The 17,426-nt window shown below is 67.9% G+C and overlaps 1 protein-coding gene across 7 annotated transcripts; it reads right to left on the bottom strand.

Annotated features, from left to right (window-relative positions):
• Nucleotides 1–208: 208 nt before the first annotated feature.
• SYT3 (synaptotagmin 3) lies at nucleotides 209–17,355 on the bottom strand. 7 transcript variants are annotated; one of them, XM_070062989.2, is made up of 11 exons: nucleotides 17,316–17,355; nucleotides 16,555–16,682; nucleotides 15,187–16,453; nucleotides 11,706–12,231; nucleotides 10,269–10,644; nucleotides 9,055–9,273; nucleotides 5,314–5,434; nucleotides 5,042–5,213; nucleotides 3,955–4,087; nucleotides 1,478–1,546; nucleotides 209–687 (listed from the first exon to the last, which is right to left on the bottom strand). In XM_070062989.2, exons 3-10 carry the CDS (start codon nucleotides 15,335–15,337, stop codon nucleotides 1,481–1,483), a joined length of 1,764 nt encoding a protein of 587 aa, XP_069919090.2. In that variant the 5' UTR covers nucleotides 15,338–16,453; nucleotides 16,555–16,682; nucleotides 17,316–17,355; the 3' UTR covers nucleotides 209–687; nucleotides 1,478–1,480. The 7 variants fall into 7 exon arrangements, with proteins under 7 accessions (XP_069919090.2, XP_069919092.2, XP_089175514.1 ...); XM_070062991.2 differs by having other exon boundaries at nucleotides 15,187–16,337; XM_089319388.1 differs by having other exon boundaries at nucleotides 15,187–15,668.
• Between the last annotated feature and the right edge of the window lie 71 nt (nucleotides 17,356–17,426).

Raw genomic sequence — 17,426 nt, 5'->3', positions numbered from 1 at the left:
CGCTCCTCTCCCTGGGCGGAGGTCTCCCGGTTCCGTCTGCGGCCTTGGGTTTGCTGTGTCCTCCGATTAGGATGGCCCTGACCCGTAACAATTCCCAGAAGCCGGCGGTCAGATCAAGGACGGTGCGGGCATTGGTCGGAATGCAGAGCAAACGCGCTGCGATCCGGCCGCCCCGGCCCAGGGAGGACAGGGGCCCCGGCACACGGAGACCCATGAGTGTGTTTATTCTGGTGTTGAGAGCCGCAGGGGGGACTGGCCGGACACGAAGGTGGCCCACAGAAGGGGTGAGTGGACACGGGTGTGTGTGTGCGTGTGTCTGGGGGGGACCCTGGAGTTGTTCGTTGACACTCATGGGGAGAATGAAGGCCGGGACACCCAGTCTTCAACAGACAGCAGACAGACACAGGGAGAGCTTTGGGGGCAGGGGTCCCCCAGACATGCAGGCCCCCCTTGCCTCGAGGGGAGCCCCAGGGAAGAGAAGACAGACACAGTGGAGGCCGAATGTCCCCCACCCAGAAACAGGGGGCTGGGCCAGCCGGCCTCCCACCCTTGGCCTCCAGGGCCAGGAAGGGCAGGCCCAGGGCTGCCCCGCACCAGCAGCTCGGAAGTTATGGCTTCGAGGAGATGAATTCATGGTCCGGGCAGGAGTGGATGGGGTCCTGGTCCGATCCCGGGCCAAGGCCAGACCTGCAGGACAGGGCAAGGGATGAGGGGTTGTCGATGGCAAATAATATGCTATGACCCCACTGGGCCGCTCCTTCCTCAGCCAGGGGTCCAGCCCCAGCCTCCTCCCTCAGACACAGGGGTCCAGCCCCAGCCCTCTGCCCTCAGACCCAGGGGTCCAGCCCCAGCCCTCCTCCCTCAGACCCAGGGGTCCAGCTCAGCCCTCCTCCCTCAGACCCAGGGGTCCAGCCCCAGCCCTCCTCCCTCAGACACAGGGGTCCAGCCCCAGCCCTCCTCCCTCAGACCCAGGGGTCCAGCCCAGCCCTCCTCCCTCAGACCCAGGGGTCCAGCCCCAGCCCTCTGCCCTCAGACCCGGGAGTCCAGCCCAGCCCTCCACCCTTAGCCCTCAGCCCCAGGCCCCCCCAGCCCCTCCCCCTCAGCCCCAGGGCCCCCCCCAGCTCCTACCCCAGCCCCAGCCCCCAGCCCCTCCCTCAGCCCCAGCCCCCCAGCCCCAGCCCCCACCCCTCCCTCAGCCCCAGCCCCCAGCTCCTACCCCTCAGCCTCAGCCCCCCAGCCCCTCCCCCAGCCCCTCCCCCAGCTCCTACCCCAGCCCCAGGCCCCCAGCCCCCCAGCTCCTACCCCAGACCCAGCCCCCCAGCCCCTCCCCCAGACCCAGCCCCCACCCCTCCCTCAGCCCCAGCCCCCCAGCCCCTCCCCCAGCCCCAGCCCCCACCCCTCCCTCAGCCCCAGCCCCCAGCTCCTACCCCAGCCCCAGGCCCCCAGCCCCTCCCCCAGCCCCTCCCCCAGCTCCTACCCCTCACTCTGAGTTCTCCTTCTCTGACAGTCCTTTGCTGCCCTTCGTGAAGCTGCTCAAAGTCTTCTCCTGAAAGAAGAGACCCAGGGTCAGGAAGATGGGGGGGGCAGGGGGCAGGGCCAGGACCCTGAGCACTGGGAGCGGGGGAGGGGACAGGGCCAGGACCCTGAGCACTGGGGGGAGGGGGACAGGGCCAGGACCCTGAGCACTGGGGGGAGGGGGACAGGGCCAGGACCCTGAGCACTGGGGTGGGGGACAGGGCCAGGACCCTGAGCACTGGGGGGGGGGCAGGGCCAGGACCCTGAGCACTGGGGGGGGGGCAGGGCCAGGACCCTGAGCACTGGGGGGGGGCAGGGCCAGGACCCTGAGCACTGGGAGCGGGGGAGGGGACAGGGCCAGGACCCTGAGCACTGGGGGGGGGGACAGGGCCAGGACCCTGAGCACTGGGGTGGTGGACAGGGCCAGGACCCTGAACACTGGGGGGGGACAGGGCCAGGACCCTGAGCACTGGGGTGGGGGACAGGGCCAGGACCCTGAGCACTGGGGGGGGGGACAGGGCCAGGACCCTGAGCACTGGGGAGGGGGGACAGGGCCAGGACCCTGAGCACTGGGGGGGGGGGACAGGGCCAGGACCCTGAGCACTGGGGGGAGGGGGACAGGGCCAGGACCCTGAGCACTGGGGGGGGACAGGGCCAGGACCCTGAGCACTGGGGTGGGGGACAGGGCCAGGACCCTGAGCACTGGGGGGGGGGGGGACAGGGCCAGGACCCTGAGCACTGGGAGCGGGGGAGGGGACAGGGCCAGGACCCTGAGCACTGGGGGGGGGGACAGGGCCAGGACCCTGAGCACTGGGGGAGGGGGACAGGGCCAGGACCCTGAGCACTGGGAGCGGGGGAGGGGACAGGGCCAGGACCCTGAGCACTGGGGTGGTGGACAGGGCCAGGACCCTGAGCACTGGGGGAGGGGGACAGGGCCAGGACCCTGAGCACTGGGGGGGGGGGACAGGGCCAGGACCCTGAGCACTTGGTGGGGGGACAGGGCCAGGACCCTGAGCACTGGGAGGGGCGGGACGGGGCCAGGACCCTGAGCACTGAGGGGGTGGGGGGACAGGGCCAGGACCCTGAGCACTGGGGGGGGGGGGACAGGGCCAGGACCCTGAGCACTGGGGGGGGGGACAGGGCCAGGACCCTGAGCACTGGGGGAGGGGGACAGGGCCAGGACCCTGAGCACTGGGGGGGGGGACAGGGCCAGGACCCTGAGCACTTGGGGGGGGGACAGGGCCAGGACCCTGAGCACTGGGAGGGGCGGGACGGGGCCAGGACCCTGAGCACTGAGGGGGTGGGGGGACAGGGACAGGACCCTGAGCACTGGGGGGGGGGGACAGGGCCAGGACCCTGAGCACTGGGGGGGGGGGACAGGGCCAGGACCCTGAGCACTGGGAGCGGGGGAGGGGACAGGGCCAGGACCCTGAGCACTGGGGGGGGGGGGAACAGGGGCCAGGACCCTGAACACTGGGAGGGGGGGACAGGGCCAGGACCCTGAGCACTGGGGGGGAGGGGACAGGGCCAGGACCCTGAGCACTGGGGGAGGGGGACAGGGGCCAGGACCCGAGCACTGGGTGGGGGGAACAGGGCCAGGACCCTGAGCACTGGGGGAGGACAGGGGCCAGGACCCTGAGCACTGGGGGGGGGCAGGGGCCAGGACCCTGAGCACTGGGGGGGGGGGCAGGGGCCAGGACCCTGAGCCCCGGGGTGGGGGGACAGGGCCAGGACCCGAGCAGCCTCTGTCTGCACCATCCTCTACTGCGCTCGTCTCCAGCTCTGGGCTGAGGGGCAGTGGGGTTACGACCCCATTCCACAGATGGGGAAACTGAGGCACAGAAGGCAAAGTCCCTGCACATGTGAGGGGTGAGGGGCGGACCCTGTGGGGCCCCAGAGGCGCCATGGCTTTGTCCCGGGGCACTGGGCAGCCACGGGCGGGAGAGGTGGGGTGACCCTCGGGGCCCCCTGCAGCCTGCCTGGCACTGGGCCGCGGCTCCCTGGCTTTGGATGGGCCAGCTTCGGCCATTGCGGCCATCTGGGGAGTGAACCAGCAGATGGAAGACCTCTCTCTCTCTAACTTTGCCTTTCAAATCAATCAATCGATCGATCGATCACTGCCCAAACAATCCATGATGCACACAATGTCCACTTTCACAGCCTGGCCGCGGACAGCCGCGAGGCCTGGGGGCCCACCAAGCCGTCACTCGGAATTCGGCTGCTTTCCGGCTTCTTGGTCTTACTGGGAGCGACCCCATCAATCACGCCTCCGCGGCCGACCCCTGTGCCTTCCTTGCCGTCCACAGAGAGGCGCGCGTGACCAGGCTGAGATCTTACAGATTTTAAGTTGTATTCGTTTGAAGGCGATCAGACGCCCGAGACCCCGGTCTGGTCTTTGTGCACTCCCGGGGCGTGGACCCCGGCCCCGGCGCCACGCACCTCCACCAGCTGGTGCCAGTGCTCCACGGGCTTGCGCGGGTTGGCCAGCATCTCGGCCCAGTGCTCGCGGCCGTGCGGGTCGGCGGCGTCGGGGCCCACGCGGCACACACCGATCACCTCGTTGTGCCCGATGCTGGCGGGGGGGGCGGGGGGGGACAAGGGAATGAGGGGCGGGCCCAGCCACCGGCCCCGCCCCGTGGGCCCTGTGCGCCCGTCCCCGCCCACCGCCGGCCCCGCCCCGTCCCCGTGGGCATTGAGTGCCCCAGCCCCCCCAACCCCCCACACCATGTGCCCTGTGTGCCCTGACCAGCAGCCGGCCTCGTCCTGTGGACCCTGTGGGCCACTGTCCACCGCCAGCCCTGCCCCGTCCCCGTGGGCACGGAGTGCCCCGGCCCCCGCCCCGCTGCCCGCCCTGGCCCGGCCCCACCCAGCCTCCAGTCCCGCCCCGGCCCCGCCCAGCTGCCGGCCCCGCCCCTGGGCCCTGTGCGCCCCACCCCATGTGCCTTGACTACTCCGGCCCCGCCCACCACCGGCCCCGCCCCGGCCCTGTGGCCCCGCCCCACCCTGGCCCCATGGGCACTGAGTGCCGCGGCCCTGCCCCGCCCCGGCCCCGCCCAGCCTCCAGCCCCGCCCCGGCCCCGCCCAGTCACCGGCCTCGCCCACCTGGCGGCCCCGCCCCTGGGCCTTGTGCTCCCCACCCCATGTGCCCTGACTACCCCGACCCTGTGGGCCCTGTGGGCCACTGTCCACCGCCAGCCCTGCCCCGTCCCCATGGTCACTGAGTGCCCCGGCCCCGCCCCGCTGCCCGCCCCGCCCCGGCCCCGCCCAGCCTCCAGTCCCGCCCTGGCCCCGCCCCGGCCCTGTGGCCCCGCCCCACAGCCGGCCCTGTGGGCAGAGTGCCCCGGCCCCGCCCTGGCCCGGCCCCACCCAGCCTCCAGTCCCGCCCCGGCCCCGCCCAGTAACTGGCCTCGCCCAGCTGCCGGCCCCGCCCCTGGGCCTTGTGCTCCCCACCCCATGTGCCCTGACTACCCCGGCCCCACCCACCCGGCCCCGCCCCGCCCTGGCCGCGCCCTGGCCCCGCCCTCACCAGTCGTAGTCCACCACGGCGATGCTGAGCCCCACGCTCTCCACGCTCTCGGGCGCCACGTCGAACACCAGCGCCTCGTTGTACGTGGGGTTCAGCGTGTTCTTCTTGATGGAGGTTTTCCGCTTCTTCAGACGCCGCCCCTCGCTGATCAGAGAGGCCTTCACATAGGGGTCTGGGGGCCGAACGGAGAGGCCTCAACAGCGACTCCCCCTCCGCCGCGGGGCAGCAGGCCGCCCGGGCCCCGCCCCACCCCCACCTCGCGGGGCACCCACCTGAGAAGCCGGTGAGGTCCATCGCTTTGAGGTTAGAGGCTTTGATGATGGTCACGGTGAGGCGCCCGGCCGTGGGGAGGTAGCAGAGCGAGAAGTTGAGCTCCCCGAGATCCGCCTTTTCCTGCAGCCGGGGAAGGGGTCAGCGCCGCCTGCCTCAGTCTCCCCAGCCGGCTCTCCCCACTCTGTCCACTGAACAGCCTGACTCCGCGCCAGCCTGCTGATTCCCACCGCAGCTGCCCGGCCGTCAAAGCCCATTTGTTCTACAGAGTGCATGGGAAGAGGCGCCGGCCAGAGGTGGGGGAGGGCCGGTGAGAAACAGCAGGCGGAGGCCCAAGGATGGATGCCTAGAGCCACAGCGAGTTCCAGAGAGAAAATGACAGAGCCCCAGAGAGGGGACAGAGACCCAGAGAGGGGACACAGGCCCAGAGAGAGAGGACAGAGCCCCAGAGAGGGGACAGAGCCCCAGAGAGGGGACAGAGCCCCAGAGAGGGGACAGAGACCCAGAGAGAGGGGACACAGGCCCAGAGAGGGGGGACAGAGACCCAGAGAGGGGGGACAGAGACCCAGAGAGGGGGGGGGACAGAGACCCAGAGAGAGAGGACAGAGACCCAGAGAGAGGGGACACAGGCCCAGAGAGGGGGGACAGAGCCCCAGAGAGGGGACAGAGCCCCAGAGAGGGGGGACACAGGCCCAGAGAGGGGACAGAGACCTAGAGAGGGGGGACAGACACCCAGAGAGAGGGGGGGACACAGGCCCAGAGAGGGGGGACAGAGCCCCAGAGAGGGGATAGAGCCCCAGAGAGGGACAGAGACCTAGAGAGGGGGGACAGAGCCCCAGAGAGGGGGGACAGAGACCCAGAGAGGGGACAGACACCTAGAGAGAGGGGGACACAGGCCCAGAGAGGGGACAGAGCACCAGAGAGAGGGGACAGAGACCCAGAGAGAGGGGGGGACACAGGCCCAGAGAGGGGGGACAGAGCCCCAGAGAGGGGGGACAGAGCCCCAGAGAGGGGGGACACAGGCCCAGAGAGGGGGGACAGAGCCCCAGAGAGGGGACAGAGCCCCAGAGAGGGGACAGAGACCTAGAGAGGGGGGACAGACACCCAGAGCGAGAGGGGACAGAGACCCAGAGAGGGGGGACACAGGCCCAGAGAGGGGGGACAGAGACCCAGAGAGAGGGGGACACAGGCCCAGAGAGGGGACAGAGCCCCAGAGAGGGGACAGAGCCCCAGCGAGGGGGGACACAGGCCCAGAGAGGGGACAGAGACCCAGAGAGAGGGGGACACAGGCCCAGAGAGGGGACAGAGACCCAGAGAGGGGACAGAGCCCCAGAGAGGGGACAGAGACCCAGAGAGAGGGGACAGAGCCCCAGAGAGGGGGGACAGAGACCCAGAGAGAGAGGACAGAGACCCAGAGAGAGGGGGACAGACACCCAGAGCGAGAGGGGACAGAGCCCCAGAGAGGGGGGACAGAGCCCCAGAGAGGGGACAGAGCCCCAGAGAGGGGGGACACAGGCCCAGAGAGGGGACAGAGCCCCAGAGAGAGAGGGGGACACAGGCCCAGAGAGGGGACAGAGACCCAGAGAGAGAGGGGGACACAGGCCCAGAGAGGGGACAGAGACCTAGAGAGGGGGGACAGACACCCAGAGCGAGAGGGGACAGAGACCCAGAGAGAGAGGACAGAGACCCAGAGAGAGAGAGGACAGAGACCCAGAGAGAGGGGACAGACACCCAGAGAGAGGGGACAGAGACCCAGAGAGAGAGGGGACAGAGACCCAGAGAGAGGACAGAGACCCAGAGAGAGGGGACAGACACCCAGAGAGAGGGGGACACAGGCCCAGAGAGGGGACAGAGACCTAGAGAGAGGGGGCAGAGACCCAGAGAGAGGACAGAGACCCAGAGAGAGAGGACAGAGACCCAGAGAGGGGACAGAGACCCAGAGAGAGGGGGACACAGGCCCAGAGAGGGGACAGAGACCTAGAGAGGGGGGACAGACACCCAGAGCGAGAGGGGACAGAGACCTAGAGAGAGAGGGGACAGAGACCCAGAGAGAGGGGGACAGACACCCAGAGCGAGAGGGGACAGAGACCCAGAGAGAGGGGGACACAGGCCCAGAGAGGGGACAGAGACCTAGAGAGAGGGGGACACAGGCCCAGAGAGGGGACAGAGACCTAGAGAGGGGGGACAGACACCCAGAGCGAGAGGGGACAGAGACCTAGAGAGAGAGGGGACAGAGACCCAGAGAGAGGGGGACAGACACCCAGAGCGAGAGGGGACAGAGACCCAGAGAGAGGGGGACAGAGACCTAGAGAGAGAGAGGACAGAGACCCAGAGAGAGAGGGGACAGAGACCCAGAGAGAGAGGGGACAGAGACCCAGAGAGAGAGGACAGAGACCCAGAGAGAGGGGGACAGAGACCCAGAGAGAGGGGGGACAGAGACCCAGAGAGAGAGAGGGGACAGAGACACAGAGAGGGGACAGAGACCCAGAGAGAGGGGGGACAGAGGCCCAGAGAGGGGACAGAGACCCAGAGAGGGGGGACAGACACCCAGAGCGAGAGGGGACAGAGACCCAGAGAGAGGGGGGACAGACACCCAGAGCGAGAGGGGACAGAGACCCAGAGAGAGGGGGCAGAGACCCAGAGAGAGAGGACAGAGACCTGGGGGGGGGACAGAGACCCAGAGAGAGGGGGGACAGAGACCAAGAGAGAGAGGACAGAGACCAAGAGAGAGGGGACAGAGACCCAGAGAGAGGGGGAAGAGACCCAGAGAGAGGAGGGACAGAGACCCAGAGAGAGAGAGGACAGAGAGCCAGAGAGAGAGGGGACAGAGAGCCAGAGAGAGGAGGACAGAGACCCAGAGAGAGAGGGACAGAGCCCCAGAGAGGGGACAGAGACCCAGAGAGAGAAGACAGAGACCCAGAGAGAGAGAGGGGACAGAGGCCCAGAGAGAGGGGGGACAGAGACCCAGAGAGAGGGGACAGAGACACAGAGAGAGAGAGGGGACAGAGACACAGAGAGAGGACAGAGACCCAGAGAGAGGGGGACAGAGACCCAGAGAGAGGACAGAGACCCAGAGAGAGAGGGGACAGAGACCCAGAGAGAGAGGACAGAGACCCAGAGAGAGGGGGGGGACAGAGACCCAGAGAGAGGACAGAGGCCCAGAGAGAGGGGGACAGAGATCCAGAGAGAGAGAGGGGACAGAGACCCAGAGAGAGGGGGACAGAGATCCAGAGAGAGAGGACAGAGACCCAGAGAGAGAGAGGACAGAGACCCAGAGAGAGGACAGAGACTCAGGATCAGAGACCCAGAGAGAGGGGAGACCAAGTCCTGGGGGGTCAGAGAATAGAGCACTGGGGACAGAGCCAGGGGGCAGCAGCAGAGCGAGTGGGCAGGCAGACCTAGAGGGAAGTGCAGCTTGAGACTCACTGCCCCCTGGCCCTGTACGAGAGAGAGAGAGAGAGAGAGAGAGACAGAGACAGAGAGAGACAGAGAGACAGAGAGACAGAGAGAGACAGAGGAGAGCCGCGCAGGGCTCCGGGAAGCATAGGCCCTGCAAGGCGCGAGGTTGGCGCGTGCGGGAGCTGAGGGGCGGGAGGGCAGGTGCCCTCAGATGTCAGCGCATGCAGACCTGGGAGACCTGGCCCGGGCGGCCCCCACCTCACAGTGCGATGCGTCTGAAAGAACAGCCTGGGTGGGGCCGAGAAGCAGGGAGTGCGGGGGGGGGGGGGCGCAGGGCCACTGACCGAGCCGCCCTCCACGATGTCCCTCCAGAGCGGGCGGTCGGGGGGCTGCTCGGCCAGCTCCAGGAGGTTGTCCAGCACCACCTGCCCGATGAGGTCGTGCCGCGAGAAGCGGTCAAAGTCGTAGACGCTGAAGTGCAGTTTGCGCTGGGCCAGCTCCGCCAGGGGCACCGAGAATTGAAACGTCTCGTTGAAGACGGGGTTCAGGGTCTTCCTGTGCACCTGGCGGGGCGGGAGAGAGCGAGAGACAAACACCATGTCCCAGCCCTCCTCCCTCAGACCCAGGGGTCCAGCCCAGCCCTCCTCCCTCAGACCCAGGGGTCCAGTACAGCCCTCTTCCCTCAGCCCCAGGGGTCCAGCCCAGCCCTCCTCCCTCAGCCCCAGGGGTCCAGCCCAGCCCTCCTCCCTCAGCCCCAGGGGTCCAGCCCCAGGCCCTCCTCCCTCAGACCCAGGGGTCCAGCCCAGCCCCTCCTCCCTCAGACCCAAAGGTCCACCCCCAGCCCCTCCTCCCTCAGACCCAGAGCTCCAGCCCCAGCCCACCTCCCTCAGACCCAGGGGTCCAGCCCCAGCCCCTCCTCCCTCAGACCCAGGGGTCCAGCCCAGCCCCTCCTCCCCCAGACCCAGGGGTCCAGCCCAGCCCCTCCTCCCCCAGACCCAGGGGTCCAGCCCAGCCCTCCTCCCTCAGACCCAGGGGTTCAGCCCAGCCCTCCTCCCTCAGACCCAGGTGTCCAGTACAGCCCTCCTCCCTCAGACCCAGGGGTCCAGCCCAGCCCTCCTCCCTCAGACCCAGGGGTCCAGGCCCAGCCCTCCTCCCTCAGACCCAGGGGTCCAGCCCAGCCCCTCCTCCCTCAGACCCAGGGGTCCAGGCCCAGCCCTCCTCCCTCAGACCCAGGGTCCAGCCCAGCCCTCCTCCCTCAGACCCAGGGGTCCAGCCCCAGTCCCTCCTCCCTCAGACCCAGAGCTCCAGCCCCAGCCCTCCTCCCTCAGATCCAGGAGTCCAGGCCCAGAGCCTCCTCCCTCAGACCCAGAGCTCCAGCCCCAGCCCCTCCTCCCTCAGACCCAGGAGTCCAGCCCCAGCCCTCCTCCCTCTGATGCAGGGGTCCAGCCCAGCCCTCCTCCCTCAGACCCTGGGGTCCAGCCCAGCCCTCCTCCCTCTGATGCAGGGGTCCAGCCCAGCCCTCCTCCCTCAGACCCGGGGGTCAGCCCACCGCCCGGACCTTGGTCTGGAACTTCTTCTTGCGGTCAGGCAGCAGGTAGATCTTGACATAGGGGTCGGAGAAGCCATTGGAGTCCTTGGCGGGGAGGTCCAGGGCCTGCAGGATCCGCACCACCAGCTGGTCGGAGCCGTAGAGGTACCGCAGGGCGAAGCTGATGCGGCCGCAGGGCGCCCCCGCGTCCCCGGCGCCCCCGGCGCCCCGCCGGCCCCCGGGGCCAGTCCCCTGGTACAGCTCCGGCTTGATCTGCCCGATGAGCTTGGCTTTTTCCTCGCCGCCCGGCAGGGGCAAGGGGAGGGCAGGCGGCCGCTCCTCACTGCTGGGGTCCGCCTGGGTGGTGAGAGTCTGCTGGGTGAGGGGCCGGGGCAGAGCTGGGTACCTTGGGGAGACCAGGGCGGGGTGAGTGGCTCCATGGGCGCCCAAAGCCCCGCCTCTCCCTCCTACCCCCCCAGATCCCTCCCTCGGCTCAGGGCTGACCCTGAACGAGCCCCCTGCGCCCTCTCCCTCTCGGCCTCCCCACCCCCACCTCCACACTGGCCCCAGCCCCTGTACGCCCTTCCAGGAGCGTCCTCCGCCCTCAGTCTGTGCACCCAGAGTAAGTGCGCCAGGGCCCCCGCGGCCAGGCCCCTGGGAGCTCCCTTCCGCCTCCACCCTCTCTCCTGCCCCCGCCACTGCCCCAGACCCAGCTGCGGCCTTGCCCCCTCCTGCCTGGGCACCTGTCCCTCCCCCCAGTCCACTCGTGGCCACTTCCGCACCCAGCACTGGCCCTGTCTCTCCTCCGCCCCAGCCCGTCAGCCGCGTGTCCGGGAGCTGGGGTCCGTCCCACGCCTCTGCACGGCGCGTCCCCAGCACCTGGAAGGCCAGCTCACCCCCTCGCCTCTCCGCCGGCTCTCAGTGAGGCAACCTCCCCCTCCAGGAAGCCCCCCCGGCCTCCCCCCCCCCAGCCTCCTGAGCTGTTTGACTGCCTGGCTGCACCGAGGCCGCCGACCTTGGCCATGAGAGTAGGCCTGAGCAGGGGGCTTCAGATAGTTCATGGAAAGTGCATATTATTAAAAAAAACAACTAGGCATGGATTTCGGACTGTTTTGCACCAAAATAAACTTATTTTTAAATTCTGCGTTTCCACGAACTTTTCGAAGCCCCGCGTGGGAGGAGCTCAATAAGCAAGAGCCAATCAAGGGACGAGGAAGAAACGAACTCCAGGCCCCACCGGGGTCCTGGCCTCCCTTGGGTCCGCTCCCCACTCCGTCCACTTTCCTGCCCCCAGCCTCCTCTTCCGTCCAGACTCGGGCCCTCAGCCCCTCCTCCCGGCCCCGTCACCCCGAGACCCACAGGCACGTATCTCAGCCCCGCCCCCCACCAGAGGAGCCACAGATGGGAAACAGACAGAGAGGAGAACCAGAGGCCCACAGTGGACCCCAGCCCAGGAGCCCCGCTCACCTGGTGGCGGGTGCCAGGCTTGTGACCTGCTGATGCGACTGGGCACTGGGCAGGCCCCCGCCACTGGGGGGCAGCAGGAGCGGCCCGGAGCCTGCCCCGCCCTCGGAGGGCAGCTCGGGGGACGTCTGGCTTGGTTTGACCCCAGCGGCCACCACGGCTGCGGCCGCCTCTGGGTATGAGTCCATGTCCAGGTAGGGGGGCTCCGGGGGCTCCGAGCCCCCTCGGCCGCCTGGCTCCAGCAGCTCGGCAAAGGGCGGGTGGTGGGCGGTGTGGGCGTGGTGGTGCGGGCCACCCAGCAGAGGGTGGCCACCCAGGCCGGCCCCCAGGTGGTGCCCGCCGCCCCCCACCAGGCCCGCCAGCCCCACCCCGGGGCCTAGGTCTTTGCGCAGGGGGCCGCCGCCCACTGCTGAGCCGCCCTTGTCCCGCCAGGGCACCCAGCACAGCTTCCAGGACACAAAGAGGGAGACACCCAGGAGCACGATGCCACAGAAGGTCACGATGACGGACAGCAGGCTCACGGAGATGTCTGCAGGGAAGACAGGGCGGTCGGAGGGCGCCTCCCCCGGGCGCTGTCCCCCGAGCGCCAGCCCCGTGCCAAGCCCGCATCCCTTCAGCGCCACGACCCCCTGGGGCGGGGGTTCCCCTGTGGTCGCGCCGCACACCGGGCACCTCCGGCCGAGGGGGTCGTAGGAGTTTCCACGGATAGGAAATGACAGATCCGGGACTGGAGTGCGCCGTCTCTCTCCAGCTGTCATTCTGCCCGTCGCTAGCCCACAGGGACTCTAAGAGGACCAGCAGGGCCCCTCCCCCACAGAGTGCTCCCAGATACACAGCACCCTTAGGCAGTTGCTGGGTGGCCCCGGGAACACATTCTGACCCCCCCCCACCCCGGGGCCGTACGCTCCCCGTTTGCCAAGTAGGAAAAACCAGCCCTGCCCCTTACGGCGGCTGGAGGGGATGCAGGAGGCCAGCGGCACGTGGGACAGGACGGCAGGCATCAGCCGGGGGAGGGGGGTGGCTCAGCATCCCACGTCTCAGAGCCCGACAGGCACCTCGCGAGGCTGGCGACGTGACCAACCCGCTTTTCCACGAAAGGAGACCAAGGTCGACAGGCACAAAACCGCCTGCCCCAAGTCACACAGAGGCTGCTGTGGCCCTCGCATCGCAACACCGCCCAGCGGACGGCGGCGCAGACGAGCCTTCTTGGACAGTAACACGTCCTAACGCAGCCGGCCCCTCTGAGTGCCCAGGACGCGTTAACTCGGTACCAGGAGTGGGCTTTTCCAAGTGACCGTCACGGGAATCTTTGTTTTGCAGACGGGGACAGTCCCTTCTCTCTCTAGACAGTGGGTTCAGGCAGAGAAGCAGGTAGTCCCGGACAGCTGAGTTCCAGGGACATGCAGTGGGAAGGGCACAGCCTTCGGGTCTTGTGCTGCCCGGAGAAGCCACAGCAGAGCGTGGCCCTAATCCCCACTTATCCCATTTCACAGATGACAAAACCAAGGCCCTGCCAGGGAGCAGGTGACCCTGCAGGACAGGCAGTGGGTGCTGGCGGACGTGTCTTGCGCCTCCTACCTCCCTGACCCACGGAGCTCCTGCCCCAGTGGCCCAGGCCTGCCGAGGGATCTGGAGGCCAGCGGAGGCCGTGAGCAGCCTCCGGAACGTGGGAAGCATTGGAGAGGGGGTGGCGTGGGAGAATAGTTAGACGGACGCCCTCCTCCGCTCCGGCCCGAGCCAGACCCTGTCCGAGTCCAAGCGTGGAGCCTTGTAGGCCTCAGAAGTTTCCCTTTGCCACGTGTGCAAACCACGGAGCTGCCTGGGCTCGGGGGGGTGGGGGTGGGGTGTTGTGCCGCCGTGCGGGCACGTTCACTTTGTTCCCCATCAGCTCCCAGGAGGAAGCCGCTAACCCCTTGGGAACAGGGTCTAGGGTGACCTGGGGCCTCCGCCGTGCTGGACAGCCACGCAGACACTGTGCTTTGTGTGGGGGCCCCGGGGGCTGGCGACACAGGTCGGCCACGTCTCTGCTGGGCCCCCAGTAACAACCCTGGGTGCCGAGGCTCGGCTGGGCGCCCCTGGTCGGTAGCATCGTCACAGCTGGGAGGACTGGGGATGCTCTCGCCTGGTCCTGACTCTGCCTCTGGTTGGCTGCGACCTGTGTCCTTGCACGGTGATACACCCTAGCCACGACGACAGTGGTTTGCCCGAGCTCTGTGTCTTTCTAGAGTCATGGAACGTGAGGCTGGGCTCGGGGACCGCCCGTCTGCAGCTCCGGGGGAGACTTAACCAGGGTTGGCACAGGTGCTCGGGAAGTCAGCTGCCACTGTGTGTCTGTCTGTGTTTGAGCCTCGTGTCTACCCTGCCAGACAGGCACTTTCTTTCTTTTTTAAAGATGTATTTATTTATTTGAAAGGCAGAGAGACAGAGAGGGAGAAAGAAAGAGAGAGAGAGAGAGAGAGAGAGAGAGAGAGAGAGAGAGAGGTCTTCCTTCTGCTGGTTCACTCCCCAGATGGCCACACTGGCCAGACCGAAGCAGGGAGCTGCTTCTCGGGGTCTCCCATGTGGGTTCCGGGGCCCGGGAACCCAGGCCACCCTCTGCTCCTTCCCCAGGCACCTCTGCAGGGAGCTGGGTCGGAAGCGGAGCGGCCGGGACTGGAACAGGAGCTCATGTGGCAGGCCAGTGTCGCGGTCGGCGGCTTTGACTATGCCGCAGCCCGGGAAGACAGGCACGTTCATCACCCCCCATTTGCCAGATGAAGGAACAGAGGTACGGAGGAGTCTTGTATCCAGAGTCACCCAATTTGGGATTGGCACTGTGGTGTAGCCGGTAAAACCACTGCCTGTGACGGCAGCATCCCATACGGGCACTGGTTCGAGTCCTGGCTGCTCCACTTCTGATCCAGCTCCCTGCTATGACCTGGGAAAGCAGTGGAGGATGACCCAGGTGCTTGGGCCCCTGCACCCACGCGGGAGACCCAGATGAGGCTCTTGGCTCCTCCTGGCTTCAGCCTGGCTCAGCCCTGGCCATCTGGGGAGTGAACCAGCAGATGGAAGACCTCTCTCTCTCTCTCTCTCTCTCTCTCTCTCTCTCTCTCTCTGTAGCTCTGACTTTCAAATAAACAAATACATCTTAAAAGCCATCCAGTTAGAAAGTGGGGGTTGGGGGGCTTCAACCCCAACCATTCAGACAATCTGACTCAACAGCCTAAGCTTTGACCACGACGCGAGATGCACACAGATATCTAGAGGGGTGTTGGTGGCATTGTGGGGAGGCCCATAGGAAAAAAAAAAAACACTCGAAAGGTCAGGGGTCAAGGGGACCACACAGCTGCTTCTCCCGAAATCAGAGGTTTCACGGAGGGTGAGGCAGGCTGGGTGGAGGTGAGACTCTAAGAGGGACTGGCCACTCTGAATCTCCACAAAATCACGGCCGTTGTAGGGGCGGGGGGGGGGGTAGCCGAGACAGCCGGGGAGGGGGACTGACCTGCATCCGGGCCCCGGGGGTAGCCTCGGATCCGTAGTTCCTCGAACTCCTGGCACCTGTCGTTGGTGTCAGCGTCTCGGACCCGGGCGCAGAGGTCCGAGACCAGGATGAGCGCCCGGCGGCACAGGTCGTCCTCGTAGTCTCCGGACATGGCGGCCCTCTGTCCTGAGCGTGGGAGGGCCAGGACAAGGGCACGGCGGGGAATGGGGCGGGGCAGAGGGGTGGGCAGGCGTGCGGAGATGAGGTGGGCAGAGAGTGGAGGAGGACGGGCCACAGGGACGGAAATCCGAGGCAGAAGGCAAGGGGCCAGGTGTCAGAGGGGGAGGGGGACGGGGAAAAGGCAGTTAGGAGCAGAGAGCCCCCAAGAGGGGCATTTGAGGTGGGCAGGCGAGGGTCAGGAGCAGGGCTTGGATGGGTGCGAGTGGACACGGAGATGGAGGAAGGGCAAGCAGGACAAGCAGACAAGGGTACAAAGGTCAGGGCTGTGCAGACGAAGGGGCAGAACTTAGGGAGAGACAGACAAGGCGACAGCTGTCCATCGCCCATTCGCTCATTCAGTCACTCTACAAACGTTCACCCAGCGCCAGCTCCGTGCCAGGCACTGGTGCACATCCACACCACCACCCAGGACACGCTTGGGCTGCGAGAACCCCTCTCCCAACAGACAGCTGGGCCCCCTGCCACACCACAGAGGAGCCAGGAGAGGGGGCTGTGGGCAGTGGGGCCGGGGCAGGGAACGGCACCTCGGGCAGCAGGGCTTAGGGTTGGAGAAGTGAGAGGGAGGCCAGGTCGGGGTAGACGGCGAGAGAACCAGGACACAGGGGCGCTCGCGGGAGGGGAGACCCAGACCAGGCAGCTGTGTGTCCTGGGAGCTGGACGGGAGTCGGGGGCGGAGGTGGGGACCAGAGTGAAGGAGACATAAACAGGGCGCACCGGAGCCCAGGAGGGAGGCAGAGACGAGCAGGGGGTGAGTCGAGGACTGTGGCTTGGGGTGGACAGCAGCAAGGAAGTGCCCGTGAGCAGCTGGTGGGGGACAGGACGGACAGAGGGGCGGTGGCGGGGGCCAGCAGGGTGTGGGCCGCAGCGGCCGAGCAGGTGCAGAAATGGACAGACAGCACGGGTGGCTGGGGTCCACAGACGGGGCAGCTGGGCTGTCCAGGAGGGAAGGTTGGACAGGGGCGTCAATGAGAGGGGGCCGGGAGAGAGAGGGGGACGTGGGGAGAGGGGAATTCGTGACACACGGCTTGGGGCTGGCATCCGGGCTGGGCTGGTGGGGGAGACCGGGTGCAGACAGATCAGGGCTCGGAGATGGACAGGTGTCGTGGTGGTGCTGCAGGCCGGGGCGGAGACGGGCATGCTCCGACTCACCTGCGCTTATCGCTGCCGGGTCCTGGGAGGCAGCCGAGGCGGCGGCTGGCGGCAGCCCATCGGGCTTGCAGGGCGGCAAGGGGCTGCAGACCCGTCCCCACGCGCCGGGTGCCGGCGACAGGGGATGTCTGATCCGAGGGCCGACGTCGGGAGAAAAGCTCAGCTCAAGCCTCACATCTTGCCCTACGCTGCCAGCTGCCCGACCCGGGGCGACCCCCGGGGGGTCCGGCCGCCCCCTCCCGCCTCCGGCCCCCCAGCTCCCGTTACGGCTTAGGGACTACAATTCCCTGCAGGCTTTGCGCGCTCACTGCTACTACGGCTCATAGGCCCGGCTCCGCCGGGGCTGCTGGGAGTTGAAGTCTTTAATGCCTCTCCGGGCTGCAGCGAGGATGCCTTTTTTTTTTTTTTAAGTGTGTGTGGGGGGGTTAAGATGCCGGGGTCCCAAGACGCTGCAGGGGAGGGGAACGGTGTCCAGGACCTCGGAAGGGCGCAGTTCGGAGTCCTTAGGGGCCATGGGTTGGATAAACGTGCCCCACGCCCTAGGGACGGGTGGGCGAGGGGTGGGGTGCGCCCAGGTGTCTCGGGACCCCCCCACCTTCCAGGGCCACGTGCCCCTCCCCCGAGAGCGCCGCAGCGCTCGCACTGCCGGGCCCGAGAGCCGCGCTCCTCTGCCGCGGTCCCCGCGCCCGCGCTCCGGGGCCGCCCCCCGGGGTCGGGCTGGGGCGGGGGCTGTGGCAGGGGGAGGGGAGGAGCGGACTCACCCGGAGCCGCCGCCGCCACCGCCGCCGCCGCCGCCGCCGCAGCCCCGCGCGCCCGCCGCGGTGCCGCCCGGCTCCTCCCCCGCCCCTGTCGCAGGTCCAGGGCTCCGCCCC

This window comes from Oryctolagus cuniculus, chromosome 18, assembly GCF_051225735.1.
Source record: "Oryctolagus cuniculus isolate XC-2025 breed Fujian yellow rabbit chromosome 18, ASM5122573v1, whole genome shotgun sequence".
Classification (NCBI taxonomy): Eukaryota; Metazoa; Chordata; class Mammalia; order Lagomorpha; family Leporidae; genus Oryctolagus; species Oryctolagus cuniculus.
This window is presented reverse-complemented; position numbering and strand designations above follow the sequence as displayed.

What these genes read in the sequence shown, in the direction of transcription:
- SYT3 (XM_070062989.2), bottom strand. Translation starts at nt 15,337, where the DNA reads ATGTCCGGAGACTACGAGGACGACCTGTGCCGCCGGGCGCTCATCCTG. An exon ending in AGCCTGGCACCCGCCACCAG is followed by an intron (nt 10,645 to 11,705) that starts GTGAGCGGGGCT and finishes GGTCTCCCCAAG; the next exon opens with GTACCCAGCTCTGCCCCGGC. An exon ending in GGACCTCACCGGCTTCTCAG is followed by an intron (nt 5,214 to 5,313) that starts GTGGGTGCCCCG and finishes TTCGGCCCCCAG; the next exon opens with ACCCCTATGTGAAGGCCTCT.